The 18753-nt window shown below is 51.5% G+C and overlaps 1 protein-coding gene across 3 annotated transcripts in view; it reads left to right on the top strand.

Moving 5' to 3' along the window:
- The window catches only part of RBPMS2 (RNA binding protein, mRNA processing factor 2), a 32279-nt gene extending 20375 nt beyond the window's left edge, over positions 1 to 11904 (top strand). The window contains exons 7-9 of one of the 3 annotated variants that reach the window (XR_009959411.1): positions 2015 to 2182; positions 10559 to 10628; positions 10714 to 11904. Coding sequence is in view for 1 of the 3 variants with exons in the window: in XM_062583504.1 (XP_062439488.1) it covers positions 10559 to 10621 (63 nt within the window). In the remaining 2 variants the exon portion in view is untranslated. The remainder of the gene's footprint in view (positions 1 to 2014; positions 2183 to 10558; positions 10629 to 10713) is intronic. The other 2 variants (XR_009959410.1, XM_062583504.1) reach the window with 2 other exon arrangements.
- The last annotated feature ends 6849 nt before the right edge of the window (positions 11905 to 18753 follow it).

Below are 18753 nucleotides of genomic sequence, written 5' to 3' on the forward strand. Positions count from 1 at the left end.
TGGTCTCTGCTCCTGTAGTAGAGTCATGGGAGCCAGGGCAGTGGTGACTCTGAGCTTAGTTCACAGAGCATCAGGGTTTAACCCCTGCTCTGTCCAGCTTGCCAAGCAGGGTGTGTGTTTAGCTTGACTCTTCCCTGCTTAGCTTGAAAGGAAGAGAAGCTGTGTCCTCTCACCTTGTCCACCTGGCTGATGGTTCAGTCAGCTTTTCAGCATCCTCCTGCTCGTGCAAAAATCTTGACTGTGTAACTGTCTGGCTTCAACCCAAGTATGTTTCCTCAGTGCAATATGGAGGAACTAGAGGGGATGCAAGCTGTTGGCCAGGCTAGGCACGTCTGTCCTGCCTCTGATCCGCTTGCAGGTCTCTGCTTTTATCCTTCTGTCAGTGAGCCTGCATTGGGCAGAAGCTCCCGCAGGATAGGTGGGAAGTATGTGGGGCCCAGTGCAGGACCAGGCACTGGCCTGCTGTTCCAAGGGCCTCCAGAGCCAGATTGCTCTTCCAGGTAGGCTGATTCTTTACTGGATATTGGCCACCCCCAGATGAAGAGTTGTACTTGCTGGCCTTGTCCAACAGTTATTAATGGTGCCCATTGCTGCTGGTGCATCTCTGTGCTCTGCTCCTGGGCAGTCCAATAGAACAGAATTATTTCTTCCTTTCTCTACCCCTTGTGTGGGGCAGAAGAGCTAAGGGAGCTGTTGGTGGCTGAATAGCCTCAGTCAGGAAGGGCTGGAAAGCCCTCTCTGGACTGCCTGAGATGGCTGAGGGAGGTGATGCCATTACTGTGGATCCTTCAAGGATGATCATCTGTGTGCAGAGACCCTGAGTGCAAGGGTTAGAGTCTTACCCAAGACTTCATGAAGTATAGTGGGGGAGGAACAGTCCTGCTCAGCTGAAACAGTGAGGTGTCAAGGAGACCTTCAGCCAGATCTTTCCCATTTGGGGTCTGAGTTTTAGTTCCTGCCATCCAGCTGGCAGGTTACTCATGCAGGACAGACAGCTTTGCTATCTAGGTTTTTCTGGCCTGAAGAGTGAAGGATGATGCGCCCATAAGCCCTGTGGAGCTGATGTAGCCCCTCCAGGTTGTAGCCATGGCTGGACCCAACGCTCTGCTGAAGAAGAGTAGCCAGACTGACCAAGCAGTTACAGCTGCTCCTCACAGCACTGTGCTTGAGCTGACGGTGACCTCACAGGGAGACATTCTGGCGCAGTATATGTTACCAATAAAGTTTTATGGAGTTAAACATTACTCAGGCTGGCAGTCCTGAGCTGCCTGATCTGTAGGCTGGAGTCCTTTCCCTTGTGGAGCTGAGGCAGGGTGGAGTGAGTCAGTGAGCTGACTTTTGCTCATGAACTAGGCTAAAAGATTTAACCTTGGTCTTGGTGTGCTGAGCCCTCTGCTTCTGCTGGTGGGGGGCCTGCTCACCTTGCTACAGTGGAATGGGTGATGTGTACTGTTCTCTGGGACAGCAGTCCTCCTGGGATCAATGTTAACTGGAGGAAGTTCATAGGGATGGCTGGAGTTGTAGCAGCTCTGTAGCCATCAGTCCTAGAGAGAGCACAGAGTAAGAGGCTTTTGCTACAAGCTCTTAGCTTGGCATTGGATTTAAGTTTCAGGTGCCTGGTTGCTCATCCTCTAGCTGCTCCATGCTGGAGTCTGATAGCGAGCAGGAGAGGAGATGGCTTCCCTCTGTCATCTACTTGTGCAGCCTCTTGAAGAGCTGCTCAGAGGGCTGGCATGAGTGACAAGGGGCAGGAGATGACACAGGGCTTGTCTGGTCTCAGTTTGTATGCTAGGAGTCCTTGGTAAGCTGCTTGCAGACTAGACTGACTGCTACTCCTGTGCTGTTGTGTCATGGCAGTGCTTCCTCCAGGCAGCAGGCTGATGTAGCTGTGATTATGACCTGAGCCTGCCTGCTAAAAGCCTCTGCCCATGGGAACTCCTTTGACTTTTAAGATTGTCCCGTTTGCCTTCCCTTCCTCCCACCCTCTCTCAAATCCCTCCTTTGATGTCCCTAGTGAACTCCAGCCATGATGCCAGCGCAGGCTAGCCCTGAAGCTCAGAGCTGTCCCTGGAGATGGGACACCCTAGTGATGCCTTATTGCAGCTAGTGGAGTGGCTGTACTACAGCTCCATTCCTAGAAGTGTTAAGCATGATGGCAGCCACGTCTGGAAAGACTGGTAAGGTAACCATCTCTCCTCCAAGGTGCACCATGGGACTTGCAAGCTTCTGCCCATCTCTGTAGCCCATATCTCCTCGGCAACCCAGTGCATGGGCCTCACGCTACCCACCCACCAGAGCCTGGGGAATGAGATGCCAGGCGTTCTTTCTAACCCACATCTCCGACTTGGCAGCACATGACATGGCGCACACAGCATGGCACCATCTTACATCAGCTCCTTCCAGCTGAGCCAGGCTCGGCCAGGTCCCACCTGTGGTGGGGGAGTAGCCTGGTCGAGCCGGGGCAGAGACAACCCTGCCGCTCGGTGCAAAAGAAACCTTGTCTCTCCCCAACCACAACCCTTCAAGGGCAACCAGAAATACACCCTGACCTCACTCCTGGCACACGGTGGGGGAGGTGAGTGACGTGATAGCTGAAGCACACAACTAAATTCTACGGGGCACGTTAGACAACAGCACTTGCCAGTCACTTTATTCCAGGATTGCATACCGGGACAGACCTGACCTTAATGATGGGTCTAATCTCACCTCTTTCCTCTCCAGTTATTGGAAATGAAGCCAGTTTCTACCTTGAGCTTGGCTTCTCTTTGCAGCCTGAAATCACAGACAGGATGCAGCTCTTGTGAGCCATGATGAAGGGAATCTGCAGCCTGGGAGGACTGGGAGTTGCATAGGAACTTGGGATCTTGGGGAGGGGTGGAACTGGCCTTGCCAAGGAATAGCTGATGGGGAGGATGACTGCTGTGGCCAACTCTAGCTGAAGTCTTGGTTAGTGTGGCTTTATGCTTCTGGTCTCTGACTCATATTTTTCCTGCAGTGGTCCTAGATAGGCTTTTTGCTGCATGGTAGTGATGATGGGGCAAGGGCAGTCTTCAAAGATGGGGCTTAGGGCTACCTTTGCCCTTGGAAGATGTGCAGGACTGTGGGATGTGCACATGCTGAGCTGATCACTTGGGAAGAGGGGTGGGCTTGACACATGAATAGAAGCAAGGCTGCAGCTTGTCTTGTTTTCCATAGACCTGGCAAAGGGCTTCAGTTAGTGCTTACATGATGGAGTCAAGTTGTGTTGTCTCTGATGTAAAACTGCTTGTTTTGGAGTGCCTCTAACCTAAGCTCTGAGCAGGCAGTAGGAGATATCAGGGGCCCTCAGAACTCTTGGAGCTTTTCTGAGCAAAGTGATGTTTCAGCTGTGGTGGCACTTCTGAAGGCAGGACTCTGCTATGGGCGGGACTTGCCCTGGAGAGCAAGACATGAACGTGGGAGTGCCTGATCCACAGGTACATGGGTGAAGCTGGTGGTGGCTACCGTTGGGTGCTTGTAGGAGATCAGGTTAACCTGTTGGGTAGCCAGAGCCTGCCTGTGGTAGATGTTTCCAAGGCAGAGAGCAGATCATGGAGTGAAAGTTCAGAGCTGCCTATGCCATTGGAGATGGGCTGCCAAGGTTCCCTCAGCCTCTGCATCACCACCCATGGCAGTGACCTTGTCTGGAGGCTGTGAGCAGACTGTGGTGGTGGGCAGGTCCCAGCATCAGAGGGCCAAATGAGCAGTGAAAGGAAGGTACAGTCCCAGTTCAACTCTGTTTATGTGGTGGTGGCAAGTCCAGCAGGACCCTGAGGCATCCCGGCACTGAACAGAGGTGCAGCCCATCGATGGAAGGGGAGGTCAGTGCTCTGAGGTGTTCTCCAACCTCTTCCTCCTGACTGCTGCCCTGGCTAGCTTGGGGGAAACTGCTTCTCCTGAGCAGTGGCTGCTGTTGTGGATGGATGTGTGACTGGTCCCAGCATCTATGATCTGGTGCTGGCCCTAGAGAGCAGAAAATGTGGAGTATTTCCTGAGGAGGAACACACCGCCCAACCTGTACACCTGAGTATCTGGCTCCTGTCAGGATGCTGCTGTTTGGGCTGTGTGAGTGTGTGGGTGCCACCAGCCCAGCTGAGCCCAGGAGCACTGAGCAGTGGGCAGCAATGTGACCTGCTGGAGTGCAGAGATCATGCCTTTGCGTGCTGCTGAACTCTGGCCTGCTGTTTAGGGGTCCCCTCTGTGAAGTCTCCTGGACTTCATGTTGTGGCAGGCAAGATCTGTTAGACCCTTCTTGGGATGGGAGGCTGGAAAGGATGACAGATTTTCTGTGCCTGTTAACTTGTTGCCTGTTTATAGGGGCTGTCATGTAGGATTCACCAGGATAACTGTTCAGGCAATCTCCACACCTCATAGAGGTGTAAAGCACTCTGCAAGGCCTTCGTGGCTGTGGTGTTCTCCTAAACTACAGTGATTGTGGTGGTATTGGCTATGCAGGCAGGACTGAGCAGACTCTCCAAGCCAGTATGTCCTCCTACCCAGAAAAATCCAGATGGGAGCTGTTCTTGGCTCCTCCAGGTACCTGCTTAGTAGCCATTATCTCTAAAACACCTGATGTAGCTGTTAGCTCTAAAAACACGCCTATACCAAGGTGCTGTCAGAAGTGACCTTGTGGACTATGGTCAGCACTAACTCACCCTGGCTAGCTCAAACCCAACCAGCAAAAAAGCGCAACCCACTGCCATTTTGGGAAAAAGAGAAATGCTTGTTTGCTGAGGTCTGCTAGCTGGGTATGTCATCATGAGCTGTAGCATAGCCTGCCTTGAGGCTCTGGGGAGTACAGCGTACTACCTGTTGAAATGACATGTCTGTTGAAATGCCCCTCCTAAGCAACAGGGAGGGTCAATGCCTCTGCTTTCCTGCATGCTCCTCAACATGGTGCAAGGTATGCTGATCCTCCAGCTCTCCCTGACCATAACTGCCTAGAGATGTACATGCAGTGTGTGCTTGCTTTGATTGCAGCAAGCTTTTCCTGATGTAGCTTGAGCTCCTTGGGTCTTGCACAGTGTGCAAGCATCTGGATGCTTGTCTCCTCATTCCCCTAAAATCCTAGCCCTCTCAAGGACCCTGGAGGCAGACGTCTTGAGTGAAGCATATGCTGCTGAGGCTAGAAGGACCTGGCTAGAGAGCCCTAATGGATAATATTGGTTTCTTGTGGAGACATCTTTGCAGGCTGTCCTTGCTTGCTGCGGGTCAGATGGCAGGTTGTGTGCTCCCATTGGCTGCATTACTAGCTGGAGCAGAGCAGCTCTTGCCAGCCACCTCTGTAATCTGCTCAAGACCTGTACCTGTAACCTGTAGCCTGAGGGAAGGGATCACTGGTGGCATATGACTTCCTTTGCTTAGTGGGTGAACAGCTCATTCCTGTACGTGCTGTGAAGTGCTTGCCAGGGTGAGGCTATCTCATTAGGGCAATTTAAAGATGCTTCCCTGCAGGTCAGCAGATAGTGACTAGATGCAGCTCTTGAACATGCTGGTTGGGGTCCTACCAGCTCCCAGGGGTACAAGAAGGTCACTGATTTGTCCCTACCTGCACAAGGAGGCCTTTCTGGTATTGGAGATATCAGCCTGGCTGTGGCTGGGTCTGTTCTAGTGCTAGGCGTAGCTCCAAAAAATATCCCCAGGACGCAGGGGTTGACTGCAGAGCAAAGACTACCAGACTTAGAAGTGACCAAGGAGGAAAGACATAGAGTATGTATGGCTTGAGTATGGATGTGGGTTCTCGGTGTGTGTCCCTCTGTCACTCCTCTCTCCCCTCAGACTTTTCTGCAGAAAGAACTGCTTTCCGTACGTGTAGTGGTAAGATGAGCAGAGGCCTGAACTCTAAGTGTAATTGGGAGAGGTGTTGAAGGACTTCACAAGGAGAGTGAAGCCTTCATGGGGCACTTTTCTGACCTGTTTATCACTACTTTATGGTTTAGGTAGTTCTGATCCCATGCTGTAGCAAGGGACAGGCTCCAGTTTCTGGGTGTTTCACTTGACCTCTTGTTTGTGGCTTGAATGTGGCTGGTGGAGGCACAAATAACTCTTCTCCAGTTATTTTCTGGGACAGATAATGAATCTTGCAGTGTGAGGCTAGCTGAAGTCAGCTGGTGGTGTCTATCTTCTCCCTATGGGCAGGAGATGTTTGTAGTGGTGTGGCTGGACTCCTTTCTGACTTTGAGCTAACCTGACTCTAGAAACAACTGCATATCTTCCAGTAAAAGCCTCCCTTGCTCTGCTTTTCTAGCCCAGTGTTGGATATCTGTCTTCATTCACTCATCCTCCTTGACAGACATTGTGCTAGTTCTGAGAGGTAACAGATCTCCAGGAACAAGTGCCTTCCTCTGGGAAAGCGTTCTGACTTGATATGTTGGGTTACAGATGTCTGAGACAACCCTGAGTGGTCTCTTGTGCATCTGGTGTCCTCTTCCAAATTGCACCAGGAGCACTCATTGAGGTGCCTCTCTGCTCCCTGGCAAAAGTAAGGTGCTTAAGACACTTCAAGGGACATGAAGAGAATCCTGTCTTGGCAGACCCCACTGTCTGAAACATGTCCTCTAGGTTCCTCTTGACCAGGTGTTGTCTCTAATTTGGTTCCTCCAGTGCTTTATGCTGGCTTCTCAAGCATCCTCCCCTAGTGAGGGGATGTTCCTGCCTTATTCCATCAAACCTGCATTCTTTCTGTAGGCTGAAAGACCTGGCAGATTTCACTCTGCAAGTCTCTCAAAGATTTGGCCTGTACCCAGGATCACCGCATCTGTGCGTGTTCCTGACAGCCTTTACACTGAACTCCTCTGGCTGCTGAGTGTGTGCTGGGAGGAATGTGTGGCTGTTGTTGCCTTTGAGCAGCAGTGTAGGAGAATCAGGGTGTATGGCAGGTTGGGTTATCACAAGTCAGGCTGGTGGGATTGTGTACACAAGTATCAGAGACCTACGGGAGGAAGGTGAGAAGTGGTCCAACGGCAGTGGAGGTTTTCAACTCTGGCACTAATAAATGACGTGGCTTAGGAGAAAAGCAAGAATAGTTGAAACTGGAGGTGCTGGATGCTCTGGCCAGGCTTAGGGTAAGGTGTGGATGTGGGGCAGGAGCTGGTTCACCCAGCTTAGACCTTCTCAGCAGGCCAGTTGGGGCCACTAGGCTTGGAAGAGCAGGATGGGGAATGGCAGTCTTGCACGTGTGCTGTGCACAGCTGCTGTGCCTGCTTATATAAGCTATGCTGCTCGCACTGAGCTCAGGGCGGGAGGCGTGGGATGGAGACTGCTCTCGAGGTTAAGCACTCGCAACCCAGTGAATGAATGAGGAGTTTCCTGTTGCTGCTGGGCAGGAGGAAACTAATTCCAGCTGTCAAGAGGAGGGGTGTTAAGAGTGGGAGATGTTGGCCAGGGGGGAGAGCTGCAGCCCACAGGCTGCTGAGGATATGAGGCTTGGCTGAGCAAGCACCCTCCCCGGTGAAAGGGTCGGGGGAAAAGTGACCCCTGTCCTGGTGCTTGCTGATGCTCTGGTGGCACCCCGAGGTGCATCAGTGATACTACTGCCTGGAAAGGGCTGTGAGTCTTTCTGGCCTGTATCGCTGTAAGAAGATACCTTGCAGCATGGTGTTCCCAGGCAGGGGAGCAAGGCTGCAGTTGAGCTGGGTCTCTCTTCCAGGTAGGCAGTAGCTAATGGAGAAGTGAAAGGATGGCATACATGGCACCAAGATAGCCCTTTGTGTTCATGCCACTAGGTGGGATCTGCACCCCTCACTGGGGAAGAGGGACTTAATGTCCATGCCTCAGCTTCCCTCAACCCAAATTTGAACTGCCTAGGATCCACCTAGCTGCCATGTTATGGAACAGCTCTTGTTCGTGGGGCTGACTGGGGAGTAGGCCCAGCTGGGAGATGACTTGGTGGCGTGCATTTGCCTTGTGAAGGCATCAGACAGGGAGTCCAGTGTGCTTGGATAAACAGCTGCCTCAAGCATGGAGCTGGTACCTCTACAACAGCCTGGAGCTTGGGTTCTAGTGGATTTCATTTAGCTGATGAGAGACTTCTGTGAGGGCTGAGCCTCTGGAAGCTTGCAGGGCTCCTTTCTGGGGTCGTTCAGGCTCTCTTTCTGTAGAAAATGTCACCAGCTGTGGGCATTACAGCACTTGTGCTGGCACGGCCAGGGGATGGAGGACTTGGCTGTTGCAAGCATCTGTGTTTTCTGGGAGGTGCATGCTTGTTGCTCTCCACCCCTGCATCCCCCCCAGCACCTTCTGTAAGGAGGCTGTGGTATCAAGATCTTGGCATTTGCCGCACCTCTGTTGCAGGAGTGAGTGCAAAGCCTCTAGCTGTTCTGTCAGGTGATAGATCGCCCTTCCTTTCTTCAAGGCGTAAGGGGAACAGGGTTTGAAGGGACCACTGAGGATACGTTCGGCCCAGAGAGTAACTCAAGGGCTGATGTGGAGCCTTGAGGTATCCTAGTGTTCAGTTCCGTCTCCCCTCAAGACCTGTGCCACAACTTTGGAAGGTCCTGTGCAGATTGAGTCTCTGTGGCCTGACACATGGTCTGCATCTCCACTCCTCAGCTCCCCTGCCAATGTCCTGTGTTGTTACGCATCAAGACTCATCTTGTGCGTAATATCCAGTGTACCTGTCAGGCAGCTTGCTGGCTGCTAGGTAGTTGGACAGTCAATTATGTTCCTGTTTCTCACCCTGCAGTGGCTTTCTTGATGTCTCTTGCTTAGAGTTTGCATGAGAGACCTGACTGGCAAGGAGGAGGCTGGTGGGATCACCTTGCTGAGTTGCAGTACTGCACAGCCAAATAGGGGTTAGACAAACTCTGAAGTCAGTGCCAGATCAGATGCCTGGGCTGTGATTGTAACTCTCCCATTCCCCAAACTAACTTGGAATCTTGCCTCGAGAAAGTCTGCCTGTCCCCAGCTGGGTGTCCTTTCTCAATGGGAGAAAACCATATGCTGGGGATAGAAGAGAACAGTTGTTTGGTTGGTCTGGAAAGACTGAAGGTTTTTTTTTTTTTTTTTTTTTTTTGTTTTTAACCCCTTCTTCTATGGCCCTGGAGTGGTGCGTATGCTCAGAAAGGGACTATCTAGCCATGATTGTTCAGGATGATCTGTTAAGGGTAAGAGTTCATACTGAGTTCTTGAGGTTTTTCTGCCTCTTCCCTACCTGTCTTGGGACAAACTCCTCCCTTCTGCTGGTACTCCTGAATGTACCTGCTGTTCTTGATGTCTGTCTGTGCTGAGGCTGTGCTCTCCTCCCACCAGCTGGGGTGGGAGGAGAGGGGGATGGCAGCTGTGCTCTCTGTGCAAACAGCAGCAGGACTGAGCTCCACTATCTGCTTCTGCTGTTGGATGTGTGCTCAGTCAAGTGGCACAAATTCATCTCCCGCTACTCTGAGATATGAAGCTGCGAACTCAGCCCAGGCTGACATACCAGTCCTGTGGACTGAACAGGAGCATCTGGATGTCTGATGCTATTCAACTGGACGTTGCTAACTTGCTGAATCTACTGACAGGCTGGAGAGTGTCATTTCATTTATTGTTCCTGTGTCTGCTCTTCAGGTCCCCATCCAGCAGTCCTTCCTCAGCAAGGAGCAGGCCTGAGCAGTAGATGCTGCAGCAAAGACCTGCTAGGGAAGCCTCTGAGTCTTGCAGCTCTACCAACTGTCTCCATCATGTAACAGAGCAGTGGTTTGCTTGGCTCCACCTCTGATGCCTGGATTGTGGCTTCAAATACTTCATGGGCCTCTAGTGGTAGATTAGCCAGTTTTTACCTTCTGCATGTCACAGGGAAGCTATCTGGCTCAACTGCAATGTCTTGGTATTTCCCTTTTTGGCCAAGGGCAGATTAGTCACCACCTTGGTCAGGGTGATGCATGCTGACTGTAAGAGTCTTCTGACCTGAACGGGGGAAAGCTGTGAAATTGGGATGTGTGGGGGATAGGGATGGTGCTGGGCAACAGCGCTCATCTTTGAAGTGATAAACTTCACATATGGTTCGGTGGTGAGGAGCTCTTCTAGCTTGAATGTTGTCACTCTACATTTGTAGCGAGGCTGTGGCCAGTCATGTGTGCCTTCTGTGCAGGTGCTCTAGCATCAATCTTGAGAATGGAGGATCTTCTCCCCTATCCACTGCAGCCAGTGGTGCTGTGACAGACCCTTTCACCCTACCAAATTCTTAGAGGTAGCTCAGTGCTGTCACATGTAGCATCAGTGGCAGCCAGGTGGTTATTCTGGTTATGCTAACAGGCAGAAAGGACCAGAGATGCTGAAGCAAGCCCTAAGGTGGGGTGCTGGCCCTTTCTTAGATGTGTGTGATCCCATAGTGCTCCTTAAGGCAGGAGCTGGCTTAGATCCTGGTGCATGGGGAGCCTGAATAGCTGGGGCTCGAGGCTGGCGTGCCGAGCAGTGCCAGAGCGGTCGGACGCTGCCCTAGAAAACCCCAGCGTCCAAGAGATCTCGGCTCCACGTACCTCGTAGGTGAGGGAGCCAAAGGGCTGGGCTCGGGCCGGAGCGATCCCCGTTGACAGCTCTCTGCTGTGGCTTTCTCTTCCAGATGCGCTGGTATCCTCCCTCTGAAGCTACCCAGCAAGGATGGAAGTCTCGTCAGTTCTGTTAGCTCGCTAGTAAGTAATTAATTACCCTTGGTGGTGGGGAGGAAGGAGGGGAGCTCGGTGGCGGCCGCTGCTCACTGCTGCTCCTCTCCCGCAGAGTCTCTCCTAGGCTTGTGCTCCTCCTTCCCGGCGGAGGGATGTGCCAGGGACGATCGCTCAGGCTCCTTTTGGTTCGGTTCGCGGCCTCCGGGCCGCCCTCGCCCCGTGCCCCCCGACGGCTCCCCCCGACCGAGCTTCGCCGCCTGGCCGTGCCGAAACCCTGGGCGGAGGGGAGGGAGGGAGGGAGAGAAGGGGGTGCCGAGCGCCGCGGCCCCCGCAGCCTCCCTCCCCGGCTTCCTCCCCCCCACCCCATCCCAACCCCGGGCGGCTCGGCTGAAGGAAATGAAAGGCCATCGGTTTTGCATGTTTTTCTGGCATGAATTAAAACACTTAACTTGTGTATGTGTGAGTGTAAGTTTGTTTGTTCTAGCGTTTGTGTAACTGTAGCAACAGGTCTTGGCCCAACGATTGATCCAGCAAGGTTTTCGTCTTGCTTCGGTGAAGACTTGGCTTTTGAGAAATACTAACTGTCCTTGTCTCACCCCTTCTTCCACCTCCGCTGCCCTCCCCCTTCCCAGTATGACCAGAAGAATTTGAAAAATGTTTTTTTTTTCCTTTTTTTTTTTTCCTTCAAGTACGATGCACTGGGTTTCTGTTCTCATCCATTCTCCAGTTTTAAAGTCAGGGTTATTATATTTTTTTCCTCAGACTTCTATATATAGAACGGCTGTAAGATATCTAACTTTCTTTTGCCTTTTTTTTTTTTTTTTTCACGTCCTTCTGATTGGAGAGAATCCAGTCCTGCCAAATAATCAGCCATCCTTATGGGAATACCGAACAAAAAAAGTACGAGTATTTTTGTACCATGTGTAATAAGGAAATATTTATGCATCATAAAGAATTTCTTGTGTGTTTGTGTGCAATTAATTATTATTATTAAAGAGAAATTGTAATCCTGTAAGATAAGTTAATGTTTAGTTAAAGCTTGAAAGAGAAGGGTTGTCTTCTGTAACAATGATTCAGTCAGGCATAGTAAACAAGAAATTGTGCAATTTTTGTTTTTGCATCTTATTGCTTGGTATTGAAGTGCTTTAAGTATTATACGACCATGGCTGTCTCGCTTGTATTAAAAGATTTGAGAATAAGTTGCTATAATTGCTGATCCTATGAGAATGTGAAACTGGATAATATATGAAATGCAAAAAAAAAAAAAAATATATATATATACCCAGAGGCTGCTGTGACTCTCTTCTGTAGTCTTGTCTTTTCTTCTAGGGCTGGGGTTGGGGATGCTGCAGCCCTTGAGCCTGGGCCAGGATGCAGCACTGGGGCATCTTTTCCTCCCCCACTGCAGGAGGTGCAGGAAATCCTTTTCTGCAGACGGTGCCGCTGGATTGCTGCTGAGCAAGAGGCAGTGGGATGAGGGGATGGTAGGGTCCTGATGCTGAACTTCTCTGGAAGCCTCTGAGATGGCAAGCGGAGTGGGAGAGTTGTGTGCGGGGTTCTTGTGTGCGTGTTTTTTTTTTTTATTTTATTTTATTTTCCTTTTTTTGCTTGTCTTTCATTTTCCTTGGGTGGCTGCAGCAGGCCTCTTCTCTGTGCCAGGACTGTTCCTCCCTGCACGCAGCAGAGCGAGGAGATGCCCATAGAAGGGAAACGTCCTTCGCAGCCCCCAGCATTGCGCCTCGCTGCTGAGCTCCTCCTCCGGCTCCGGCCGAGCGCCCCGAGGTGAGAAAAGGAAGCAGCCGCAGTTCCCGCTGGGCTCCAGGGGCCTCCCTGGCTCCTGCCTTGTTTTCTGGCCTTATCTCTACCTGCTTAAAACAGCCGTGGGAACCAGGAGACGATCCTATTACTGGTCCTGAAATCAGCTGGGATGAAACCAGGGCTGCATGTTGTGGTGGGAGCTCCCAGCTCAGAGTTGTCTACTGCTGTGCTATTGGCAGCTTGTTAAAATTGCTTGGGGGTGGCCCATGGCTCTCCCTGTGTCAACCAGGTCGTGGTCAGGGCAGCTCTTTCCCTCTGACCCTGCCAAAATACTTCTTGTCTTGAGGTAAGAGGAGGCGCCCTCCTTGGGTGCAGCCCGTCCCTTTGTAGACAGGTGTGTGATGGTGGTTCCACTGTGGCTGGCCTGCAGCTCACCTTTGGGCCCCTCTGCTGCTTGCTCTTGGGGAAGGCGGTATACTGCTCACGGGGGCCTCACGCTGTCGCCTGATGCAGCTCTCGGCTAAGACCTGGAAAACTTGTGACTTTGGTGGGCACCAGTGGCAGCTGTGAGCACGGCTGAGCTCCTCACTGCAGTGTTTGCTGTGCCTGCTGACGTCCCCGGCCCTCTGGCGTGACTTCCCACTCCAGGGCTTGGTGTTTTCCTTTCTCCCTGGCACTTCGAGGGCAGTGCAGGGCCACTTAGCAGAGGCTAGGAGCAAAAAGAAAAAAAAAAAAGGAGTTCTAAAAATAGCCCTGCTGGCCACCATGCCTGGGAACGGGCTCTGGCTGAGATCTGCAGCAGAGCTGCGTGCTGGGAAAGGGGAGCTGGCAGAGGCTGGAGTTCACTTGCCACAATGCTCCCCATTGCCCGGCTCCTGCACCAGGCCCTCTTCTCACCCCTGCCCAAACCCGGGCTCCTGTTGGGGCGGCTTGACCGTCACATAAGTCTCCCGCGTGCTGCCTGCCAGCTCCAGCCATGTCTCACAGCTTTGCTCACCTAAGCGGAAATGCCCCTGGAGAGCAGCCGGGGCCCGGCGATGGGAGCGTGCAGGACTTTAAATTATAGAGGAGATTAAAAAAAAAAAAACTTTAGCACATGCATTAACATGGCCCGGCAATGAATAATTTATGCTTGTCTCTATTAAGCTTTTACACTGGGACCCGCACAGCACTACTCGCCTTGGAGCTAAAGTAGGTCACGTCTGCTCCAAGGGTCCCTGGGCGTCCCTCTCTCTGCCTGGTGTAACCGTGTGTAAGCAAGGCAGCGCAAGCATGATGCACGTGTGTGTGCCCATGTGTGCATGTTTGCTGCTTCTGTCCCTCTGTGTCTGGGACCACATGGGCACATAAGCACCCCAGGCTGTGGAGCTAGCTGTGGAGCATGTCCCAGCCTGAGAGGTCTCTGTGTGTGTACATGTGTGTGCAATGTCCTTGCCCAAAGCAACCATGGAAAGCCATCCTTGGTGGAAGTGCTCTGCAGAGGCCAGTCTGCTGTGTTCCCTAAGGTGAAGGGCACTTGGCATGCCTGTCCTTCCATGTCTGCCCTGGCTAGTCCTCACAGTGGCAAATCGATGCATAGGTTTGACTCCTTCCTTGCCATGTTGGGTTTGGCCTGTCAAAATGAGGAGGAGTGGAGCTGGTTGAAAACAGATTACTCAAATAATTTCCCCCTCAAAAAGCCATTTTATCATTCCCCCAAAGGATTGTGTGTAGGGTCATCTCACTTTTTGGTGGAAAAGGGGATGCCTGAGGTCTGCCGGAGACTGGAGCCCATGAACCAGGCACAGAGAGATGTAGTGACTGCTTAAAGTCCTGCAGCAGGCTGGGAGCAGAGCAGGGAGGAGAGACCAGGTCTGTGGAGTCCCTCAACCCAGTGCTTGTCCCCAGCACTGTCCTCAGGCTTGTGTTTGCTGTACAGCCAGAAGCTGGGCTGATGATCTCCTCTCCCCAACCAGTGTTCTACAAAAGGGGACATTTTGGACAGTGATGCGGTGACAGGGAATGTCAATGGATGAGATGAAGCCCCGAGATGGTACCACTGGAGACCAGGCACTGGATTGGGCACAGGTGGACCACAGCCATATCTCTGCCTGCTGGCATCTCAGAGGAATGGGTGTAGGTGGCTGTCACCCAGGTGCTTTGCTCTCTGGTGCTGCCTGGACCTGTCAGACAGTGGCCGTAGGAGAAAGTGCCGGAAGGTAAAGGAGTGGGTGTGCTAGGCAAGGAAGGAGGCTGGTTTCAGCTTGGTTTCATTTCACAGGGGATGCTGCTCCCTGGGAACTCACTCCCCTCTTTTCTTAATTTTGAAGGCAGAAAAAACCTATCTGTTTGAGAGCTTTCAAACTGTTTTCATTCAAAAGCTCTACACTCCACCACAGTGCATGGCCCAGATACCATAGCGAGGAGCACTTAGAAAATCTACCTGCTCATACACAAAATGCCTCTCAGCGCAGCTGCTTTGGAACAACCTGCCTTGAACGGACCCAGGTCCCCATCTGAGCAGATCAGATGTGCCATCTTCATGAAAGACAGCAGGAAGCCCAGACACAAAATCACACCTCTGCTTGCTACTGGAGAGCTAGGGAAGGAGACAGGTCATTTAGTACCTGCATCCATTGAGACTTGCTGGTTGCAAGGGATTGCAGAGCTCTCCTGTTTGGGCGGGTGTTTGCAAAGCATAAGCTGGCTGTGGCCTGGTTCAGTGTCGGGAGTGTCTTGCAGGTCCGATGATCTTGGTCCTGCACACCTTTGCTGACCTTTGGGTGCTCAAAAGCCACTCACTCATGCAGATTGCATGATATGCTGCCTTCAACCCACTTCTGTGGCAGCTACTGATTAGAGCAATTAAAAACAGTTTCTGCAAATGATTAAAATGGCTTTGGCAAACCCCAGTAACTTCCATCTGAATGGTCTGCACTGGCAGCACAGCATCCCAGTCTGCTTTCCTGGAGGTATCCCTTTTCACTCGGGCTGTATCCCTTCATGGCTGAAGACCTTTTTGACTTCAGGCCAGAGGATAACCCTCGAGGGCTTCCAACAAGAGAGGCAGAGGTATCTATAAACCTGTGCCCTGCCTTCGTTGCTCTATCTCCATCATTATTTCCAGGTCTGCTGGCAACTTCTTTCCAGCAGGAAAACTACTTGGGTGGCTCAGCTGGTTGGAAAGCCAAACTTGCTAGGACCAATGATAGCTTTCCGGTTATTCATACACTGGGCAGACATCAAACACCACAGCCACAAGGAGATCTCTCAGATGGTCCCAGATTCATGCTCCATCAGACATTGCTGAAATTTCTGGCTTTAGCAGTTCCAGCTCCCAGCTGATCTCCGAGAAGTTGCAGCCCACATAACGTTGCTGGGCAGCTCTGGGGATATGGAGCAGGTCGCCATGTCTGGGGAGCAGCAGGGTGAGTCAGGCATGCACCAGCTCTGAAGAGCCCCAGCCCAGCTGCTGCACATGTGGACACATAAAACAAATGCCTAAGCTGCTTGATGATGGGTGAACTTGGTAACCACAATACATGTGATCATGTCAGGTCTTTATATGATGCTCAAAAATAAAAGCTGCTCTGGATCAGTAAGAAGATTCTGAATTTGTTATTTCTGACAATGTAGCAGGAAAAGTCCTTGCAGTGTGCATCTGAGAAGCAGCCTGGAGTCACAGTGTTAACGGAGATACACAGTACAGTGGAAAAGCCAGGAGGTGGCATCCAAGACCTGTGCATATGAAACCATGACACTTCACCAAGCAGGAGTGTAACAAGACAGGAGATGGCAGCTTGGAAAGGCAGAGAAAGGGCTCTTGGTTTTTGTCCTGCACCTTCCTCTCCCCCTTGGGATGAGGGAACTGTAGCTATTTTAGACAAAGAAAATCTATATTAAGTTAATAGAGGAAACTCTTGCTACTTCTTTGGTCAGCCACAGCATCTTTACTGAGAAATACCAAATCACAGCAGTGTTCGCAAAAGAGACTGCAGGGATCCCTAGTTCAACTGGCAGCAGAACTACCATCAGCTCAGGTCATCTAGCTGAGCCTGGGAACGCCCTGAGGATGGAGATCCCCCTACTTTCTGGGTGCCTGTCAGTGTGTGTGGCTTCAGATATTCCTCATTCAAATCAAGAAGAAAGAAAAATACAGCAGCTTTAGAGAAATCCAGCAATCACACCTTCAGGTCTTCATTAGAAACTGTGGAGTAGAAGCCACACAGTCCTCTTATCCCATGAATCACATCAAAGTCCTTTTCCCCAAAGAACAGGAGGGAGAAATGCATGGGACAGAGAAGGCCAGTGTGGGCTTGGCAGTGGGGTCCCTGCTCAGAGTCTTTCTGCAAGTGAGGCAGAGGACTAAGATGATGAGGGTCGGGTGAGTCACCACCATCCTACTATGATGTTGGGCTAAGACAGCAGATGGCACTAGAAGATTAGCTCAGGAAGGTCTTTGAGCAAGTAGAAGATGCCTGGAAACAGCAGAGACTACCTCTGAGCTTGCAGATCACACAACAGAGCTCCAAACAGAGCTACTGGATAGAAGACTAAGAGGCAAGAAACTGCTGCAGAAACCCAGGCCTCTGGGCCAGAAACAGCGCACAGGGGCACTGGTCTCTTGCACAAGCCTAGAAGTGTCTCCAAACACCTCCAAAATGCCCTGCTCCCTTGGTCTGGGACCCATAATATGGGAGAAATCCCAGCTTTCCCTCTAAGAAGTGGACAGCTTGAGGTCTCCTGACTATTTGTCTTGCTATGGAAATCCCTCTTCATTTCCTGCACTCTCTAGGCGTGTCAGTCCAAGCAGGTTTTATCTGCTGAGTTTCATCGACTGAACTTCATCTGCTGGACTTCACTGTGATTGTCACACTCCTTTCATCTGCCTCTGTGTCATGAGAGTGAGGGAGAAAACCTGAACCCTCCCCACCAGGGACCAAATCTCCACATTGCTTATCTTGGATAGGGATTTCACCGAGAAAAGTGAGGTATTCGCTCAGCTCGGCATATCAAGAAGAGCTAAACTATGGGTACGGAGGTGAATGGCTTTCAGGGTAGTACTGCAGGGTTTTTGTTAGCATGCAGATACCAATGTATTTCCTCTGCAACAATGCTAAAAGGTTTGTGTCCTGTGTCATGTGTCCATCCTCTTTACAAGCAGGATGCATGGTGGGCACTGTTGAGCCCCTGGAGGTGCCTGGTGGTCTGTATGTGCTGGCCTTACTTATGCAGCCTCCAGCAGTGATCAACCTTGATGTGTTGTCCAGTCATTGTCCAGTTGCTCCATGGAACTGCCTGTTGTGTATTTCCATTTTGGAAATCATATATATAGATGGGAAAGGGCCTGCTGGAAGTCTTCCAGCAACTGGCTTTTATGGCTGTTTCCACAAGGCAGGAGGGGAAATGGCTGGGGACACAGATCTGGACCATGGTATGTAGTGCTGCCTCTCCTGAAGTGGCAGAGTTGCTCTCCTTTGAGAAAGGCGTTAGCTGTGAGGGTCTTTATAGACTTTCAGGTTAACGTGCATTCTCTGCATCAGCAGCAGTTGCTGAGGGTTGTACATGGCCTTGTGGGAGAAGAGGGTTGCTAGGAGCAAGTGAGCTTAGAGGCTTTTTGGCTAAAGAACCTGAAGCCATGCAAATGGCCAGGAGAGGCCATTCGGCTCTGCTCTGTCCACAGCATCCCTGGCTTCAATTTTAGCTGGACCATGCCATGCTTCCCTCAGCAAGAAGCACGATTACTGCACAGCTACAGGGAGACCAAGAGGCTGCAGCCTTCTACCTGCTAGGGGCCTGGGGCTGGTACAGCTCTGCCAATGCTCCCTTGAGGGCCAATGCTCCCTGCACTGGAGGGCAGCCATGGGTCCCATCTTTCAAGGTGCCTGCTGGCATAGGCAGATGCTGAGCAATTCATCCCAGCATCTTGCCTTGGGAGCAAGTTCACCTGCTAATGCAGTCTGAGGCATAGGTACCATCACAGGCCAAAATCAACAGCAATCTGCTTTGCTTCCTCATGCTTGGCTTGATAGGATGCCTAATGTGTTGATAGCCTGATAAGCACACTCCTACATTGCAGGAAGATTTATGGCTTCACCTATCCTCCTGCCAGGCACATACAGTGAGGGTTTTCACTTGCAAACACAAGACTGACTGCCATAGCTTCTGCGCCAGAGGAATGCTTCCTGAGAAATGGCCAGCAGCTGGAAACGGTATCTGAGATGTTGAAGCATGGAGGTATGAACACCTAGCCCTTGTGCTGCTCAAGAGATGCTTACGGGTTTGGGAAACAGATGTCATCCTTTCCTTAATGGATCAGAGGGGGCTTGGCCAACAGCAGCTGAGCTGGGCTATGCCACCATTCAGCACCACTGGCTCTGCCACTCTTCTGCTGCATGGATGCCCACCCAGAAAA

This window comes from Rhea pennata, chromosome 10, assembly GCF_028389875.1.
Source record: "Rhea pennata isolate bPtePen1 chromosome 10, bPtePen1.pri, whole genome shotgun sequence".
NCBI classification, from domain to species: Eukaryota; Metazoa; Chordata; class Aves; order Rheiformes; family Rheidae; genus Rhea; species Rhea pennata.